The sequence below is a fragment of the Erpetoichthys calabaricus genome, chromosome 18, assembly GCF_900747795.2.
Source record: "Erpetoichthys calabaricus chromosome 18, fErpCal1.3, whole genome shotgun sequence".
Classification (NCBI taxonomy): domain Eukaryota; kingdom Metazoa; phylum Chordata; class Cladistia; order Polypteriformes; family Polypteridae; genus Erpetoichthys; species Erpetoichthys calabaricus.
Window position 1 is genome coordinate 64,434,826 of NC_041411.2, and position 18,929 is coordinate 64,453,754.

General features: G+C 40.8%; 1 protein-coding gene across 2 annotated transcripts in view; it reads right to left on the reverse strand.

Annotated features, from left to right (window-relative positions):
- Positions 1 to 18,929, reverse strand: part of lhfpl4a (LHFPL tetraspan subfamily member 4a) — a 476,207-nt gene that overhangs the window by 112,495 nt on the left and 344,783 nt on the right. For both annotated transcript variants that reach the window (XM_051921531.1, XM_028824825.2), the window contains exon 2: positions 13,627 to 13,863. In XM_051921531.1, the coding sequence (XP_051777491.1) occupies positions 13,627 to 13,863 (237 nt within the window). The remainder of the gene's footprint in view (positions 1 to 13,626; positions 13,864 to 18,929) is intronic.

Below are 18,929 nucleotides of genomic sequence, written 5' to 3' on the forward strand. Positions count from 1 at the left end.
TATTCTTACACCGCCGAATGGTACAGTGGGCGTCGGCTAGTAGATGCATATTTTATTATACCTACTTAACTTTTATCGACATTTATCTAACTCTATATTTATTTTTCTAGTATCAGAATGTAGTTTAAGTTAATTTGTTTTGGTTTCAATAGATGTATTTTTCATATTTTCGATTCTTGTTTTCTTTTTTTCACATCTTCGTGCCCCCCTTTTTGTTACTTCGCCCCACAGTTTGAGAACCACTGATCTAAAATCATTTAAAAGTAATGTTCACCCTCAACAAATAACACTCATTTCTCCAAAATAACAAAATGAAAATAAGATTTTAGGAATTTTTGAAAATTTATTGAACATAAAAAACTGAAATATCACATTGATGCAAGCTTTCTGACCCATTGCTATGACATTTGAAATGTGGCCCAGGTTCATTCCATTCTATTGATCATAACTTGTTTGGAGTCCACCTGTGGTCAGTTCATTTGACCGCATTTGATTAGGAAAAGCACAGACCTGTCGATAGAAGGCTCACACTTTGCCAAAGTGTATCAGAGCAAAAACCAAGCTATGGGGTTTGAAGGAGTTGCCTGCAGAGGTTAGAGACAGGATTGTGTTGAGGCACTGATCTGGGGAAGGTTAAAATATTTCTGCAGTATTAAAGGATCCCAAAGGGCAGAGTGGGCTCCATAATTCTTAAGAAGATTGGAACAACCGAGATTCTTTCTAGAGCGTTGGTAAGAGACGTGACCAAGAACCCAGCAGTCTCTCTGGCATAGCTCCAGAGAACCTATGTAGAGATTGGGGAAACTTTCAGAAGGACAACCACCACTGCAACACTCCACTAATCTCAGCTTTATGGCAGAGTAGCCAGATGACACATGAAAGTACATTTGGAGTTTGCAAAAAGGCAGGGGAATAAAAGATGCATTCAAATATACAATAGCATACTTCACAATGTAATATTCAAAAGACAATGTGAAGATATTGGGCGGGAGCCAAATGAACCATTTGTGATCATGATGGTCCGTGGAAAGAAGTTGTTTTTATGTTTCCTTGTTATGGTGCAGATTAGTCTATAAGGCCTAGCAGATGGGAGAAGTTCAAAGATGATGTGGCCTAATGTGAGGAGTGGGTGATGATTTTCAAGTCCTGTAAGATAGGTGCCAGTGATCTTTGTCTCTTTGTTGTAGCCCATTCTCATCATGTTTAGTTGCTGGTCCAAACCACACTGTAATGGATGAGTTGAGAACAGACTTCATGATTATTATGTAAAACTGAATTAGTAGATTAAATTCCTTCAACTGCTATCCAAAGTACATCCATTGCTATGCCTTTTTTTATGATGGACTCTATGTTGGTCTTCCATGTCAAGTCCCGGGTGATTACAGATCCCAGAAATGTGAAGGTTTCCACAGCTGACACATTATTGTCAAATTCGGAGAGGGGAGATTATCTGGGGGGCCTCTCCTGAAGTCCACTGTCATCTCCACAGTTTTGGTTATGTTCATTTCCAGATTGTTCTGACTGCACAAACGGGCCACCTGTTAAACCTTCCTTCTGTATTATTTTTTGTTAATTATTATGACGGGGGTAGCATTTGATTAATACTTGGAGAAGAGTTTTTAATATAAAACCTGGAGATGACATTACAAATATGGGTTTAATCAAGAGCACAGTTAAAGGTGCAGGTTATATCAGAACAGTCAAAGTTCAGCCACAAAAACCAAAACAAGTAACAAGAAGCACAGTCAGATAATGAGAGCAAGCGTTCAAAAAGTGCAAGTAATGTATAATAACTATGTAATAATAACATATAATAACTATAATAATCACACTTCTACATCACCAGAATTTGTATTTTTGCATAAAGCTTGGGTACTGAAAGCAGGGTGCCGCCATTTTATAAAGGTTTGGAATTACGACATAACACATCACATGACCCCCATTTTATGTGACCAGCAATAGAGAAAGCAACCACAAACAATATGGCAGCAGCTATGTAGAAACACGCAACATGGCAGCATCTACAATCCAAAGTTAAATAAAAATGCTGGTGGAAGAGTTGGTCCCAGCAGAGGTTCATTGACTGTGGTAGAGGGCATTCCCAGTAAGCATTGTTCCTTGGATGTTTCTGGTATTTCGATTATTTTGCTTCTGATTTCTGGATTTTGATTATTAGATTCTGCGGTGGGTTGGCACCCTGCCCGGGATTGGTTCCTGCCTTGTGCCCTGTGTTGGCTGGGATTGGCTCCAGCAGACCCCCGTGACCCTGTGTTTGGATTCAGCGGGTTGGAAAATGGATGGATGGATGGATTATTAGATTTTTATTTGAACAAGTTTGCCTTGTTTGTCTTTCTTTTTTGTTTGTATCCATTAAATAAATTCTTTATTTATAAAGATTGTCATTTGCCTTGTCTTTCAAGCCAGAGGTTTTACGGTGTATTCTCTCCCAAAAATGGTATTTTTGTGAATTTTTGAGCTTTTAAAGTATTTTTCGAACTCTAAAAACTAGTCACCCATTTTTGTCCTGTGCAGACCAAAGCCTGCCAGTGGAGTTTGGGGCAATGTTGCCTGGGGTGAGGTCTAGCACTAGACAGTCCAGTGAAGGTCTTGGTCTTGTTTGTTGGTCTTTTTGGAAGCCTTTCACCATTATCGAAGTTCACAACATGTTTGAAGTAAACTTTTTAATGTACTCTATTGCTCCTTCTCCATTTCCATATCTTCATGCTTAATTCTTAAAGAGCCCGTGTCCTGTATTTTAAAATTCACCCTTTGTTACCAAGTTTGGTACCTCGCAGAATAGTTTCTGGATCCCTAACAGATATACTAGTAACTGAATTGTGTGCGAGATCCATATTGTTCTGTGTGGATGGATGGGCCCTCCTTTAACCTACACCTTTGGATTCTTTCCAGGGATACGTTTAGCAGATTGTGATGTCATCAGAATGCATTTTAGCTAGCCAATAGGTTGCCAGTTTGTGATTGCAACATTATTTTGGCAGGCTTGTCAGATATGTTTCTGATATGTCACTTTTATTCCCATCTGCAGAAAAGACTGCTTGTGACAGCTCATCTCTGCTGTCTTCCTGTACTTTGTTCACACGTAAGTCAGCAGACAGTCTGGATGCTGCCTACAACAATTAGAAGGTGCAACAACCAACTAAACTTGCACATTTCGATGAAGTCCTGTCCCCAGTTGAAAGCTCTGCAGGCATTTAAAGCTGCATTTATCTAGCACATCCTGAAACAGATGTTATTATTACCATAAAATGTATGTTCATTGTGTGATACCATTATGCCATTTCTGTGCTGTTGGCAATCCAAAATTTATATAAAAAAAAAATTACATCTTCAACCTTTTGATTATTCTGATGTATGTCAAGATGGTATTCCTTCCAAAAGCAACTGAATTCTTTGCCAGCCTCTGGCATCCTTACTTGTCATTATTGCCGTCTTGATATTTTCAGCTTATAGAGAAACAAAAGAACCTAGAGGATTTCAAACAAAAGGTCACCGGGTTCATTGAAGCACATTGTTCTAGTATAATTAGACTCATTTCTATTTTTATTCTGTTATTGTCTAGGGCACAGCTCAAATGCATTTTGAAAGTCTACAGCTCCTCTGGCAAACTGTTTGCTTGTGAAGGATTTGATTTTGGGTTGTTTGTTTAACTGCTGTGTTTCACCAGCTTGATTCCATCAGACCCAGTAGGACAAACATCTGAAATAGAAAATTGTTCCTTGATCATTCGGCACCCAGCACGGCTCATGAGAACATGACTCTGCACCATGCTCTGGCTCATGAACACATGACTCTTTTAATTCAGCAAATCATAGACTTATAATAACATATCACACCATTCCTCAAGGCCTCTTAAACCATTTCATGGCTGTGTTGGGAAGTGTATTTTAGCAGAACTGGGCTCAAGTCAGGAACCAGCCTTGGATATAGATAGATAGATAGATAGATAGATAGATAGATAGATAGATAGATAGATAGATAGATAGATAGATAGATAGATAGATAGATAGATAGATAGATAGATAGATAGATAGATAGATAGATAGTGTGGTACCCGGCGGGGGTTCATGCCCGGCCGGGATGCCCAGGAGGAGAGGAGGAGGGCTTGTGCCTCCTCCAGGACACAAGGGGGCATCCTCCATGGTTGCTGTGGGAGCCACGGGTGCAGAGCTTGGGAGCTCAACCCAGTAGGGGCCCGTGGTCACCGCCAGGGGGCACCCCGATGCCTTGGGAGCTCTGGACCTCAGTACTTCCGCCACACCCGGAAGTGCTGGGGGGAAGAGTATTGGGGACACCCGGTGGACTTCCGGATACACCGCCAGAGCTTCCGCCACACAGAGGTGTGGCCCCTGAAGCCCTTAGGATACACCTGGAGTCCATTCGGGGTTTATAAAAGGGGCCGCCTCCTTCCAGTCAAGGGCAAGAGTCGGGTGGAAGAGGACGAAGCTTGGTGGAGAGGAGTGGAGGCGGACCAGAGACAGTACGAGGCATTGTGTTGTGGCCAAGGACCCAAGGGGTGATTAGTGCTGCGGCACTGGGATTGTACCCACGAACTGTAAATATTATGTACAATAAACGTGTGTGTGGTGAAACCAACATATCTACCTGTTTGTGTCCGGGCTGTTCCCCACAATAGATAGATAGATAGATAGATAGATAGATAGATAGATAGATAGATAGATAGATAGATAGATAGATAGATAGATAGATAGATAGATAGATAGATAGATAGATAGATAGATAGATAGATAGATAGATAGATAGATAGATAGACAAAAAAAAAACAGACAATAACTTTGAATAATGTTAACGTTTACCCCCCCGAGTGGAATTGAAGAGTCGCATAGTTTGGGGGAGGAACGATCTCCTCAGTCTGTCAGTGGAGCAGGACAGTGACAGGAGTCTGTCACTGAAGCTCCTCTTCTGTCTGGAGATGACACTGTTTAGTCGATGCAGTGGATTCTCCGTGATTGACAGGAGCCTGCTGAGCGCCCGTCTCTCTGCCACGGATGTCAAACTGTCTAGCTCCGTCCCTACAATAAAGCCTGCCTTCCTCACCAGTTTGTCCAGACGTGAGGCGTTCTTCTTCTTAATGTTGCCTCCCCAGCACACCACTGCGTAGAAGAGGGCACTCGCCACAACCGTCTGATAGAACATCTGCAGCATCTTACTGCAGATGTTGAAGGACGCCAGTTTTCTAAGGATGTATAGTCGGTTCTGTCCTCTCTTGCACAGAGAATCAGTATTGGCAGTCCAGTCCAATTCATCATTCAGCTGCACTCCCAGGTATTTATAGGTCTGCACCCGCTCATCCTCATCCTCTCTCTGGCACACCAACACTGAGGACTTCCAGCCAATTAATTATTCAGCAGAAATGTGTCAAGAAATGCTATGGGGGCTCCTTTATACCAACAGCAATATGTCTGGAATAATGCCTCACTGTGACTGGGACAACCAAGTGCAAAGTCTGCTTTCTTTTTAATTTTCTTCTTTGTTCAGAACCAAGTGTGTGTGTGTGTGTGCGTGTGTGGGTGTGTGGGTGTGTGTGTATTTATTTATGTATCTATTTATGTATACATTTATTTAAAGAGCTTCTGTAAAAAGCTAAATTTCCATCAGGGAACAAATAAATTTCTATCTATCTATCAGTTAGGGTTTGAGATCCCTTGTGGAGTCACTGTGGAGTCAGACGGTGTACAGAAAAGATTTGATGTTATATGGAGCTTATTCTTTATGGAAAAATGATTGTTAAGAAGTGTAACATGTGTGTGATGCCAAATTGGGAATACAACTTTCAATCTTTGTCTTTACATTGCAAGAAGAACATAACAGTACTAGAAGAAGACCACAAAAGAGCTAATATACTTATTTAGGAAACAAGTGTTTGAAAAATTGTAATTAATCTTATATAAAGATTAAGGCACGACAAAACAGAAGTGTTTAAAAAAGGAGTCAACAGAAAAAATGCACATCTATCTATCTATCTATCTATCTATCTATCTATCTATCTATCTATCTATCTATCTATCTATCTATCTATCTATCTATCTATCTATCTATCTATCTATCTATCTATCTATCTATCTATCTATCTATCTATCTATCTATCTATCTATCTATCTATCTAGTAAAGTGCATTTCATTACGTAGTCATGTTATTCCTTCTATATATATATGTTAGCAGATGTTTGTATTCTTTTATACAACCTACCAGCCAGTTTTGCTCTGCTTCTTCATAGAGTGAACAATGTGAATAAGAGTAACTTGGTGTGGTTTTTATTTATACACTTTAAGCTGCAAATTTGTAATTGTCTAAGTGAGAAAGTCATCATGATGCAGTTTCAGGAAAGTGAGATTAAGAATCTATTTTATTACCATAGTAACTACAACACCTTAAACTTGTAAATTTTTCAAATGTGATGTATGTACCCATTTTGAGCATCAAGGGCCTGGCTGTGATCAAAATCTGTTTTGAAATCTGTGAGAATCTTTAAAATTTGATCCAAGAAAATAAAATAACACTAAGAAAGAGAGTTGTATCTTGGTGTTGATTAAGAGTTTGACGTCATTTACAAAGGACTAGTAATAAAAAGTGTCATAATAAATTGTCCTTCGTGTGTAATTTGCACTAGGTTAATGTTACTCTGTTCTCTTTTATTTGGTATTGGCAATAAATATAGTGACAAGATTGTGCAATTATGTACAGCTACCATCATTAAAGAAATCATCAGCTTCATAGAAGAGATGGATGGAGCTGGGACTGTGTGATCAACGTCTGATGTTTAAAAGAGTTACATTTCATTTTGATTGGTGAGCAGTACAATATTCCATTATTCCTGCTTTTTGAAATTACATTAATGGAAATGAGACTTTTTATTTCAAGGCTATCATGCTTTCATCCATTTTTCACTTTTTCTTGATCTCCGGTCACTGTTAATTGCTGTCTATCATCGCGGCAGTCAGGCCACATGAGCAGGACCCCAGTCTCTCACAGGTACTTATAATTTAATATCACTTTGGACATATGCAGAGGAGAGATGCTGGGTATATTGGGAGAAGGATAGAGCTGTCAGGGAAGAGGAAAAGAGGAAGGCCTAAGAGAAGGTTTATGGACGTGGTGAGAGAGGACATGCAGGTGATGGGTGTAACAGAACAAGATGATGAGGACAGGAAGATCTGGAAAAAGATGATCTGCTGTGGTGACCCTTAATGGGAGGAAGAAGAAGAAGAAGAAGAAGAAGAAGAAGAAGAAGAAGAAGAAGAAGAAGAAGAAGAAGAAGAAGAAGAAGAAGAAGAAGAAGAAGAACCCAATAGCAGACCTAATAGTCTTTTGGAATACGGAGAAAGTAAGATCCTTCAGAGGGAAATGTTAAAGATTACCATTTCACTTTAATTCTCACTTTCAAATATAAAAAGCAGTAAAGAATTAAATGTGCTCCTTCAGCTCAGTCATTAAACATACACAATTAACTGTGGGTCTTCATTATGGCTCTGAGCATCATTACAGCTGGGGACTAATATTTACGTAAAAATGTCGAAATGTTTACATAAATAGGGAATGTTTACCATGCATAATTCAATTAGATTTTTGCTTATGCAAGCAGACATTCCTTTTTATTTTTTCTGTTGTTCCCAGTGAACCGTAAAAGATCATTTTGATGTCATCCTTGCAGAACAGGAAACAAATTCAAATAATACACAGTGCATTGTGGTTGGACACAGAAAATTGTCAGTGTTAGCATAACCCCAAAAAAGTGTATATGTATGGAAAAAGTGTTTCCACCATACATGATAAGTGTTAATTTAAGACTGGTGAATTAGCTGTATAGTCACTTATGTTGTAGTATTGCTCTTTCTCTTTTAATTGCTCAGTTGGCTTCAAGTGAGAGATGCTCAGAAGTGTAAAAACAAATAACTCTTTGACATAATTACTTAGTCAGCCAGTCTTGTAGCTGATTTGAAGCCAGGTTGTTCATATCATGCTAAAGAGCTGTTACAGGAGAGATGGGTATTCTCCAAATTGTAGTGTCAGACTTCTCCTGCTGATTCAGTCCACTCGGTCACACCAGATTGGCAGATGATCTAAAACAGCCTGGAGTTTCACACTTTTGAAATGTATGGGAGCCAATCAAAAGTGACAGGTGGAGGTGAAAGCAGAGAAGCAGAGCCAACTGATCATTTCATAATGTGAGGCTTGACAAAATTGTTTCCCTGCCAAAGTAATGATGAGAGTGAGGGATGTGATTAAGTCAGCAGTACATGAATCCATCGAGTGACCTCCAGGAGTTACGCCTTCGCAAGTCAGCCGGGACAAGAAGATAGCAATGCTGCCATTCCTCACTTGTCATTTAAATGGCCAAATCCATCAGGTCAGATGCAATGGGCTTCTGTCATTTTATACCACACCTTAATTGTGTCATTGACAGAATTATAGAACTTGTTAGACATACTGAATGAAATATCTAGGCTGAGTCTCGTCACTCTCTATGAGACAGGAGAGGGGATGATACACAATCAATGAACTTTAAAACTGCAAAAAAAATAATAGATGAAACCTAAATTATAGCACTGTAACAGATGCGGACAGATTGCTGCAGAAGAGACACCATAAATAACCTTTAGTCTGAGACTGGGTTACTTCCATGACTCAGGGTGCCATTCTTTGTTGTTTATGTTGTTAACATTGAATCAGACAACAATTTCATATTTTTTTCATATTTCTAATGAAAATATGTGATTGAGGAGAGGGGGTAGGCAGTTTTGGGGGTTTGAAACATTCTGAATGATTGATATTAATAGGTCAAGATAGATAATAAAGGTGCAGAACATTTCCCAAATACACTTCTGCACTCTGGATGGAAGGCTATATGGTGGGGAAGTAAAAAAGACCTATCCATCTGCTGAAGACATATAGAACAATTTTAGGGGTTTGAGAAACCCAGGACTTTCCTGCAAAATGCGGATCAAGGCAAGTGAAATTGTTTAAAGTGATGTTCCTAAGGTTAAATTAATGTACAGTAATCCTAAATATCTCCTTCTTTTAATAGCACAGTCACTAAAAGAATCTGGTCTGCCACAGATGCCCTGGGACAACAAGAGTTTTTGTTTTAAGATCAACGCAAGCTACGTATCTGCACTATGAAGTTTAATGCTAAGCTTACTGCCCTTTCCCGGGCCAGGGACGCTGCAACAGGGAACTGGGGCTTGGTTGCGTTCGCTATGGCCAAGAAGAAGAGCGCGCAGACAATTTGAGTCAAATTTTGACTACGAAGCGCAAGATCAACAAATGCTTGATCCAAAGGATAAATATCGCATTGAGTTTTTCAATGTATTGCTTGACCAAGCGATATCGTCAATGACTGAGTGCTATGACCAAGTGAAAGGTCATTATGATTACTTTGGCTTGCCATATAAGTGATGCGGATTTGATTAAATCCTGTCAGGATCTCAATGCGCTATTAACAGATGAAACAACTGGTTCCGATATTGATGCTCAGGACTTGTTCTCTGAATTGCGCATTTTGGCAAATCTGGTTCCTCCTACTGTTTCTGCTCTTGGAACATTGCAGTTTACCGTATTTTTTGCACCATAAGACGCACCTAGGTTTAGAGGAGGAAAACAAGAAAAAAATATTCTGAACCAAATGGTGCACTAATATGTTTAATAAAATATAGCAGAATAATATTTCAACCATGTAAATTCAACAGCGGTATTAATAAACATCATCACTATCATTAACAAATAAGGAGAGACTTTAAGGTTCAAGCACTCTTCTAGTTTTATGGAAACCCCAAGAACTCCTCATCGCTAGTGTCAGAATTTATTAAGCTCAGTTGCTCACAATCACTTTGCAGGAGCAACCTGTCCAAAGCCACCAGGGGACAAAGCACGTTTGGACCAATGCTCCCTGAAGTTATATCACCAGTCTAGTCCCATCTATATTTGTAATGCCACAAAGCCCTTCATCTCGTGTTTTGATGTGGGTTTCCAGTTTGAAAAACGAGAATGTGGTGCAAGCACAGCCCTCGATTCAAAAAATTGCTCTGCATACCTGTTTGTCTCGTCTGACAGTAGCTGAAAGGCAGCTTCAGGAAAGAACAGCCTGAAGTAGTCCAGCGGCTGGTAATCTGTCGAGTCCAGAGTCCGACTCAGTGATAATGCGCAAAACATCGTCTGCTGTGTATTTTGTTTTCTGCACTCGCTTCGCTCCCTCATGAGATGTTGATGCCATCTTGCCTTTGTTTATATTTGTTTACATTTCGCAACTCACGCACACGCAAGGATTAGATGCCGAGTCAATGAGTCTAACATTCCTCTAAGCACAGAGGGAATGCCTGTAACGTAACAGTGAGTTTTGTTGCCCTCTACCCCTGGATGTCGACTTTTGTCAGGTAATACAGTACACATCATGGTCTGTGACGCAATATTCGCCCCATAAGACGCACAGACATTTCCAACCTTCTTTTGGGGAAAAAAAAGTGCGTCTTATGGTGCGAAAAAAACGGTATATACCAGAACATCTTACCAGTTACTGTTGCTGCTAGGGAACGCAGCTTTTCTAAGCTAAAGATAATCAAGAATTACCTCAGGACACCCATGTTATAAGAACGATTGAATGTTTTAGCATTGATGTCCATTGAGCGAGACGTTGTCCAATCGGTTGATTACTCGGCATTAATTAAAGATTTTGCAAGTGTTAAAGCACGAAAAGTTGATTTCGTTTCTTGAGCTTTATTCTGGAATGTTCTTTAGCCCAAGTTTTAATTTGGTAGAAAAAAATGGAAAATGGTATAATAAACACACTTTTTAATTTTGACAAAAAAATAAATAAAATGCTCTAAAAATTATAAAAATATGCACCACTGCTCTGCACATTTTGCACACGCAGGGCTTAGCTACATACCTCCACGCAGTACCCAGTGGAAACAGGTAAAATCTGGCTGAACTGTAGCTAATACTACACGCATTAGGGCCGCCACAGTTTAATTATGCCCAGGGCCCCCAACATCCTAAGAACGGCCGTGCTAATGGTGTAATTTACATGAATCTAACATACGTGATAGATAACATGTGAGCAAGAATTGATTATAAAACGTAACCCAAGCGGTCTGTACAACAGGCAGACATTTGGGGGACCATTAGAATTGGGTAAAACTCACTTGGTTGGCTGTTCATATTGTTATTATGTATAACATAACAGCAATCAGTGCTTCTCTTGCTTGACACATTATGCATGTTCTACCCCAGGAGTCTGAAGTAGGTGTGCAGTGGTCTAGGGCTGGCACTCCATAATGTCCCACTCCTACTTTATCTGAGAGAACAAGGGATGGATGCTGATGGTCACATTAGCAATCCATAGGAGATGCAGTTATGTGTTGAACAGGCAGGTCTGCCATGAAAGATGGATTACAGGTTCACCTCAGCAACTCTTCATACATCCAACCTGGACTTAGTAAGCAGTAGAGGATGATGTCCCTTACCATGAAGAGTGCCATCCTGAGACTTTTCTATAGAATATGCACTGTCTTTTTCAAATGTGAAAGATTATTCCACACCAGACCACTGAAGTCCAGACTTCTGGAACCAAACAACAATCCTGATACATTTATCTATGCAAATGACCAAAGTCAGATTTTTATGAATGTTAGTAGCGAGTTATTGTTGTGTACACCAAATCTCTAGAATAAATAAACAGTCAAAATGTTCCAACTGATGAAACAGGTACTGTAGGCCTAACTCAGTTAAGAACATTTGGATTGTTGAGAAAGAGAAATTCAACAGAAAAACCCAAAACATCTCAAGATAAGGATAAGTGGGGCCACTTCCCTCCAATCACAGAGCTGGAGTCGGGAGCAGGAGCAGGACGAAGCTCCTGGAGAGAGAGAAGGAGACCCATGGACAGTGAGAGAGAAAGGCCCAGGAGAAAGGTGACTGAGGCTAGTGGCACAGTGTGTTGTGTGGGACTGTGTTGTGTTGGAGCAAAGGAAGAAAATAGAGCATGTCTTTTATAAAGATGCGGTGTCTGTCTGATGGTGTCCGGGCAAATATCACAATATAAAGTTACTGGTGGCTGTAGTGGATTGGCTAAATTCTGCATATTAAGAGTCAGATGACGTGATGTATTAGATAGGGTAATGGTAAAAGAAAAGTATAAAAGGGAATGAATTGTTTCGTTGATTGTTCACTCCATGGACTGAGACATTTGTGCATATCGCTGAGCAAATAAAGAATCATTCTGCAATGACTTCTTTGAAAACAGAGGAAAGGCTTTTCCACAACAGCTCATAAAGCACAAGTCGGGTGTATTTGGGTTTCACATCTCATCAGTGCCCATTATTTAAAAATATATGTTGTAAGTTGCATTTACGCTAGATGTGGTTTATTCTTTGCCATTATTAAAAGTTCACTCCATTTATTTACCTAAAGCATACGTTACAATGCAGAAAAAACAGATCAGTGTTTTGAAAACATTTCTTACTACAAGTTTATGTGTAAGTTGTGATTCTTATTGATAAACACGATTCTTTTCAGTATCCGTATTGATTAATTTGTTCATTGATAACATTCTTACACATAATTCATCTCTCTGCTTTGTTCGCCACCACAGATTTTTTTATAGTTGGTTGGTGTAGTAGTAGTTTATTTATATAGCGCCCTTCACATGGGTCACAGAGTGCTGAACAGCAATACAATACAAAACATAACAAATAAAAACCAAACATAAACATTATCAATAAGATAACAAAGAAAGAGGAACTACTTAGCACCGATTAAAAGCCTGTTTAAAAAGAACTGTTTTCAGTTGTTTTTTAAAAGAATGAACAGACCATAAGGCAGGCTATTCCACAGTCTTGGTGCCACGGACTGAAAAGCACAATCCCCACGGGTTTTTAATCAAGTGTGTGGGACAACAAAAAGGCCCTGTTGCCCAGATCTAAGAGCTGGACAAGCTGTATAACGATGGAGTAAGCAAGTAAGGTACTCAGGAGCTTGTCCTTGCAAGGCTCTATAAGTAACTACCAACATTTTAAAATTAATTCTATAAAACCCTGGGAGCCAGTGCAGTGTATACAGAATGGGAGTGATATGATCACTCCGGCTTGCGCGATTTAAAAGCCTAGCAGCTGCATTTTGGACTAACTGTAGATGTGAGAGAGAAGACTTGTCTGCTGACCTTCTCCCCGTTATACTTAGAGAGTGTCACGCCAACACAAACGCCAGACAGTCACAAAGAGCATCAAGTACCCTGCATTTTAGGCTTTCACGTGCTTATGGGTAATGGTGGTAGTGGTGGTGGCGGCTTGACAACAACAAGGTCCCATCCCCATCATTTTCCCTACGATTCCCATCTTTGAATAAAATCCTGCACACATGCATTGAATGAATCGGAACGCTCATAAACAATATATATAAAAAAACACATTGAAAAGAAAGCAATTCTATCTTTACTTTTAAAATATTCTCTTGTTCGCAGTTAGGTTTATTTGCTTGCTTTTGGAGAATCATAATATTCCCGCAATTATTTTGTTTAAACCTTCTCTCGCAACATGCCATCCTCACTGGGAGCACATCGACTGCATTCCCTCCTTAAGACCAAGCAAACGTACCTTTATTCTCAGCCTTGAGATCCTCTTGCAGGAAATCGTTTTGTCTGTTCCCAAGCACAAAGGCGAGGAAAGAAAGGATGAGGGCATCCAGAATGCCGATGATGGCGAGGATGTAGGCCCAGCGGACCGAGCAGTTTCCCAAGGTGTACTTGCTAGTTTCTATGCCACACAAATCTTGAACCACTTCAGCATCCCAGCCATCGGGAAAAATCATGCAGCCAAAAACGAGGCAGACAGCTAGTAGGATACAAAAAGAAACAGAGAGAGGGAAAAGAAGAGAAAGGTGTGAGCAAGGTTATCAAAGTAGTTAACACTAACTACTGTGGGAAATGGTGGATTTGGCACCTGAAATAAGACTGCAAAGCATCATGAAAAATTACAAGTCAGTTTATATACCTCTCTCTCTCTCTCTATATATATATATATATATATATACAGACACACACACACATACACATATACAGTATAAAGTACTACGCTAAAGGCTTAGGCACCCGAGATTTTTTAAAGAAACTTTATCTTTCATGATTATTTTTGGTCTTCTACAAGAAAGACCAATAGAAAACAGAAAAATGAAAGATTTCCAAACGTTTGTTGTCCAAAGAATAAAATATTACAAAGAAATTATTAGATTGTTCCTTGCGGTGCTGCGCATTAGGGGCCCATGGCGGTACAGGATATTAGTAGAAACAATAAACACGGAGGAAAGCTTTACAGCCACAGAGATCTTGATGAGGGAATTTGCTATTGGCATGTGACGGCCAGAAAGGCAGTTAGCAAAAGGTGAGCGAGCAAGAAGGATGACAGTCCGGGTCATGGTTGCCCCTGCATCTGTAGGAGCTGGGGCGCTTCAGTGGTCCTGCCAGAGTGAAGGCAAGTTCCAGGATGATGGAGGCCAGCTAGAGAAAGGTGTCAGAACATACAGTGCATCGCAGCTTGCTACATAACTGCAGCCCATGCTGAGCCCTATCCATTGCTGATAGCACCGACAATGGGCATGTCAGCACTGGACCATGGAGCAATGGAAGAAGGTGGCTTTGTCTGATGAATCTTGTTTTCTTTTAGACAATGTGGACAGCCAGGTGCATGTGCATCATTTACCTCGGGAAGACTTGACAGCAGGATGCACTATGGGAAGAAGGCAAGCTAGCAGAAGCTAACTGATGCTCTGGGCAATGTTTTGCTGGGAAACGTTTGGTCCAGACATTCACGTGTAACTTTGACATGTACCTCCTACCTAAAGTTTGTTGTAGATCACGTACACCCCTTTATGGCAACAGTAGTACCTGATGGCAGTGGCCTCTTTCAGCAGGATAATGCACCCTGCCACATTTCAAAAATTGTTCAGGAATGGTATGAATGGAATGATAGCTTTAGCATATCCTGACTAGAGCTGCTGATTAACTGTACAGACTGCATCTCTGTTGTTAGTCTTTAGCACTAAAACATAAGTAATATGATACTTATAATTTGTTACTAACCCTCACCTTTTCTGCTTCTCTTCTAGGTACTCAAATGTGGCACTTGGTGCCACGGCCCCCCTGCCAAGTTGTTTTGCCTGCCTAAGGTAAAGTCATCCTTGATGGAGGATCGCAGGAATCGTGGGGTAGAGGGGTCCTTCATCGGATATTGGCAGGCCCAGCACTGTTTCAGCTGTGGAATGGCCAAATGGGGGAGCTAGCTTGATGGCTGAGGTCTCCAGGACTCTGAACAAATCCAAATCCTATTATGTGATATCATCTACTGTTAAATTCTGCTCCGTACTTGTAAAATTTTATTTTTATACTGTATCGATGATTTGTTCTGTTCTGTGTATTGTATTGTATTGACCCCCTTCTTTTTGACACCCACTGCACGCTCAACCTACCTGGAAAGTGGTCTCTTTTTTGAACTTCCTTTCCCAAGGTTTCTATCCATTTTTTCCCTACAAGGGTTTTTTGGGAGTTTTTCCTTGTCATCTTAGAGAGTCAAGGCTGGGGGGCTGTCAAGAGGCAGGGCCTGTTAAAGCCCATTGCGACACTTCTTGTGTGATTTTGGGCTATACAGAAATAAATTGTATTGTATTGTATTGTATTGTATGAGGAACATGACAAGAAGTCCAAGGTGTTGACTTGGCCTCCAAATTCCCCAGATCTCAATCCAATTGAGCATCTTTGGGGTGTGCTGGAGAAACAAGTCTGTCCCATGGAGGCCCAACCTCACAACTTACAGAACTTAAAAGATTTGCTGTTAATGTCTTGGTGCCACATGACACAGGACATGTTTAGAGGTCTTGTGGAGTCCATGCCTCAATGGATCAGAGCTATTCTAGTGTCACGAGGGGAACCCACCTATTAGGCAGGTGGTTTTAATGTTGTGGCTAAAGGGTGCATGCTCTGTTTAACCACTGAAAATATGTTGAGATCTATCAATGGCTTAGAGACTGTACTGTAATGAACCTGTAATGAAAGTGCATCAGACTAATAATGATCAAAAGAGTTGCCAGGAATTCTGGGAAGCCAGCACCACTTCAGCCTGGGAAAGTCAGAACGAAATGTACAATCAGAGTAGTACAAAATACCGTGGAAGTGGACAACGGGTGGCTTGTCTGCAATCTTTCTTCAGAAACTAACTCACTCTGAGGAACTTCTTTAGAAATTAATTAATTCAAAAAAATCTGTATTCTGTTAACAGGGGAACTCTCTGTGGATGGGGGATTGTGGAATCATTAAACTAGCGGTTAAAGTGTCCCTCACCCTAAAGACCAAGTTCACACTTACACAGCAAGGGTTCAAATCAAGTACTATTTAAAAGTACCACTCATAAGTTCTCCCTTCCAGCAAACGAGTAACACTGCACTTTCCTCCAGGCAAGCCTTCCTCTCTACCTCTTGTCTCCAACTTGCCTGGGTGAGGCCTTCTCTATACCAGACCTGGGAGTACTTCAGGTGCTGCCACATTGCACCTTGGAAGCACAAACAAGAGACAGTCAGTCCATGCAGCATCTCACCAGCGGCACCCATGGAAATCTGTAAGGGTACCTCACAGGACTAAAATTCCCAGTATGCCTTCTGCTTGTGGATCTTGGTACACTGGCCCAGAAATGCTGACACCTAGCACACCAGACATGCATTCAGTCTTGGTATGCTACCTTCCCAAGTCCAGCCACAACTCTGGACTCCCAGCCAGGGATGGATTCTTCTGTTATCTCTCACTGGGATGCTAGTCCATCCATGATGGCAAGGCGTGTCCAGCTCCTGACTGAGACAGGATGCAACCTGCCACTGAATATTCACTACTCTAGCCTCTTGACCAGGCAAGAGAACAGAGTTCATCCTGGCCATCCAATACAATATTTATTTGTATATTTGCATATGTAGACACAATGTATAATGAGCACAAAGTATGGACACTCTCTGGATGGGACAACAAAGCACACAAACACTTCCACATGCTCTCTCCGAAATGGTCAGGAAACCTAATTACAAATGTTTTGTCTGTGGAGTCTGGAGGAACATCTGAGTAACATGAAAAGCTCATACAAACAGTGGGAGAACATGCAGACACCCCAACAAACATCGCCAGTCAGGAATCAGACTAGAGGAGCTACTGCTGTGCTAAGATATGCTCAGTGTATATGAATTAACATTTATGTCCATTTAGTTTTACACTTGAGGTAATTACACCAAGCCCTTTCTCTGTAATTTGCTCTTTCTATTACTCCCACTCAGCTGACATCTTGAAGCACAGCATAAGGAAGACTTCATTTCTAGGAAATCCATAGCTCTAACTGTCAAGAGAGCAGGTTTAGACATCTCTGGCATGGCTCAGTGATTCATTAATGTGTCGCTACGCGGGAGCTGGCAACACCCTCAAGTTCATAACTGATGCAGAATTCTGGATTTTGGAGGGTAACAGTTAAAGACGTGTCCGGTGACAGACACCCTCTCAATGCTGCTTATTATTCCGCAGTGTGTCTTTACAAGCTGGACAATGATTAATGTCAATGGCATATATAGGACTAACTTAAAAATCAGTCAAAAAGTAGAAAATACAGAATTGCTAGAGTTAATTCATTTTCATTAATTAAACAAACAAACTGCTCATTTATAGTTTTGAATACTGTGTGAAATGTTACAGCCTGCCAGGTGGTGCAGAAAAATATTTAACCTCCACACTTAACTTGTCGTAGATACGTATCCACCCAAATCATCTGTGATCTGAGGGTCAAAGCTGAGGACGATGTTACTATTAACGGAAACACACATCAGACAAAACACCAGACCGCCATCCACCACACCGTTTAGGGCCAATAGTCAAGTGAATGGCAAAGTCTTTATACTACAGAAACAAAGGTGGAGCTGACCAAATTAAGAAGGAGCAGGCAGGCTCAGACAGTAAAGCAATGTGAGGTGACCTGTTATTTCTGAGACTCTTAACAGAGCATACTGAGAATCAGGACAAGATTAATAAATAAAGATAAACTGAATATTTATCTATACATGAAAAGTTCACATGAAGCAATATAACACATACAGTTTATAAAAGCTTTTTGCCCTCACAGGATTTCTAGAGGGTTCATGAGGGTATCTCCATATCAGTCTACATGTGTTTTTTGGACTTGGAAAAGGCATATGACCGTGTCCCTTGGGGTGTCCTACTGGGGTACTTCAGGAATACGTGGTACTAGGTCTGCTGCTACAGCCCCTGTATAACTGGGAGATGAGATTCTGGTTGGTGACTCTGCCAGGATTTCCTGTTGTCACCAAAACTGTCCGTACTTTTAATGGTCTGAATTTCTAGGTACAGCGAAGGGGTGGAGAGGATCCAGTTCAGTGGCCTCAGGATCACATTTTTGCTTTTTGCAGATGATATGATCCTGTTGGTCCTGGTGACCTCAGGTGCGCATGGGGGTGGTTTGTGGCCAAGTGTGAAGCATTTCAGGATCAGCACCACCAAGTCTGAAGTCATAGTTCTCAGCTGGTAAAGGATGACATGCCATCTCCAGGCTGGGGAGGAGATGCTACCTCAAGCGGAGGAGTTTAAGTATCTTGGGTTCTTGAGTGAAGGAAGAAGGGGCCAACAGATCGACAGGCAGATCAGAGCAGTGTCACCAGACATGTGGACTTTGAACTGGTCAGCCATGGTGAACTGAGTTGAAAGGCAGTGCTCTTTATTCACTTTTTTTCTTTGTTTTTACCCTCACCTATGGCTGAAAGCTTTGTTTAGGTAGTGACCAAAATGACTAGATTGTGGAAACATGCGGCAGAAATGAGATTCTTCATAGGGTGTCTGGGGTCGGCCTCAGAGACAGAGTGAGGAGCA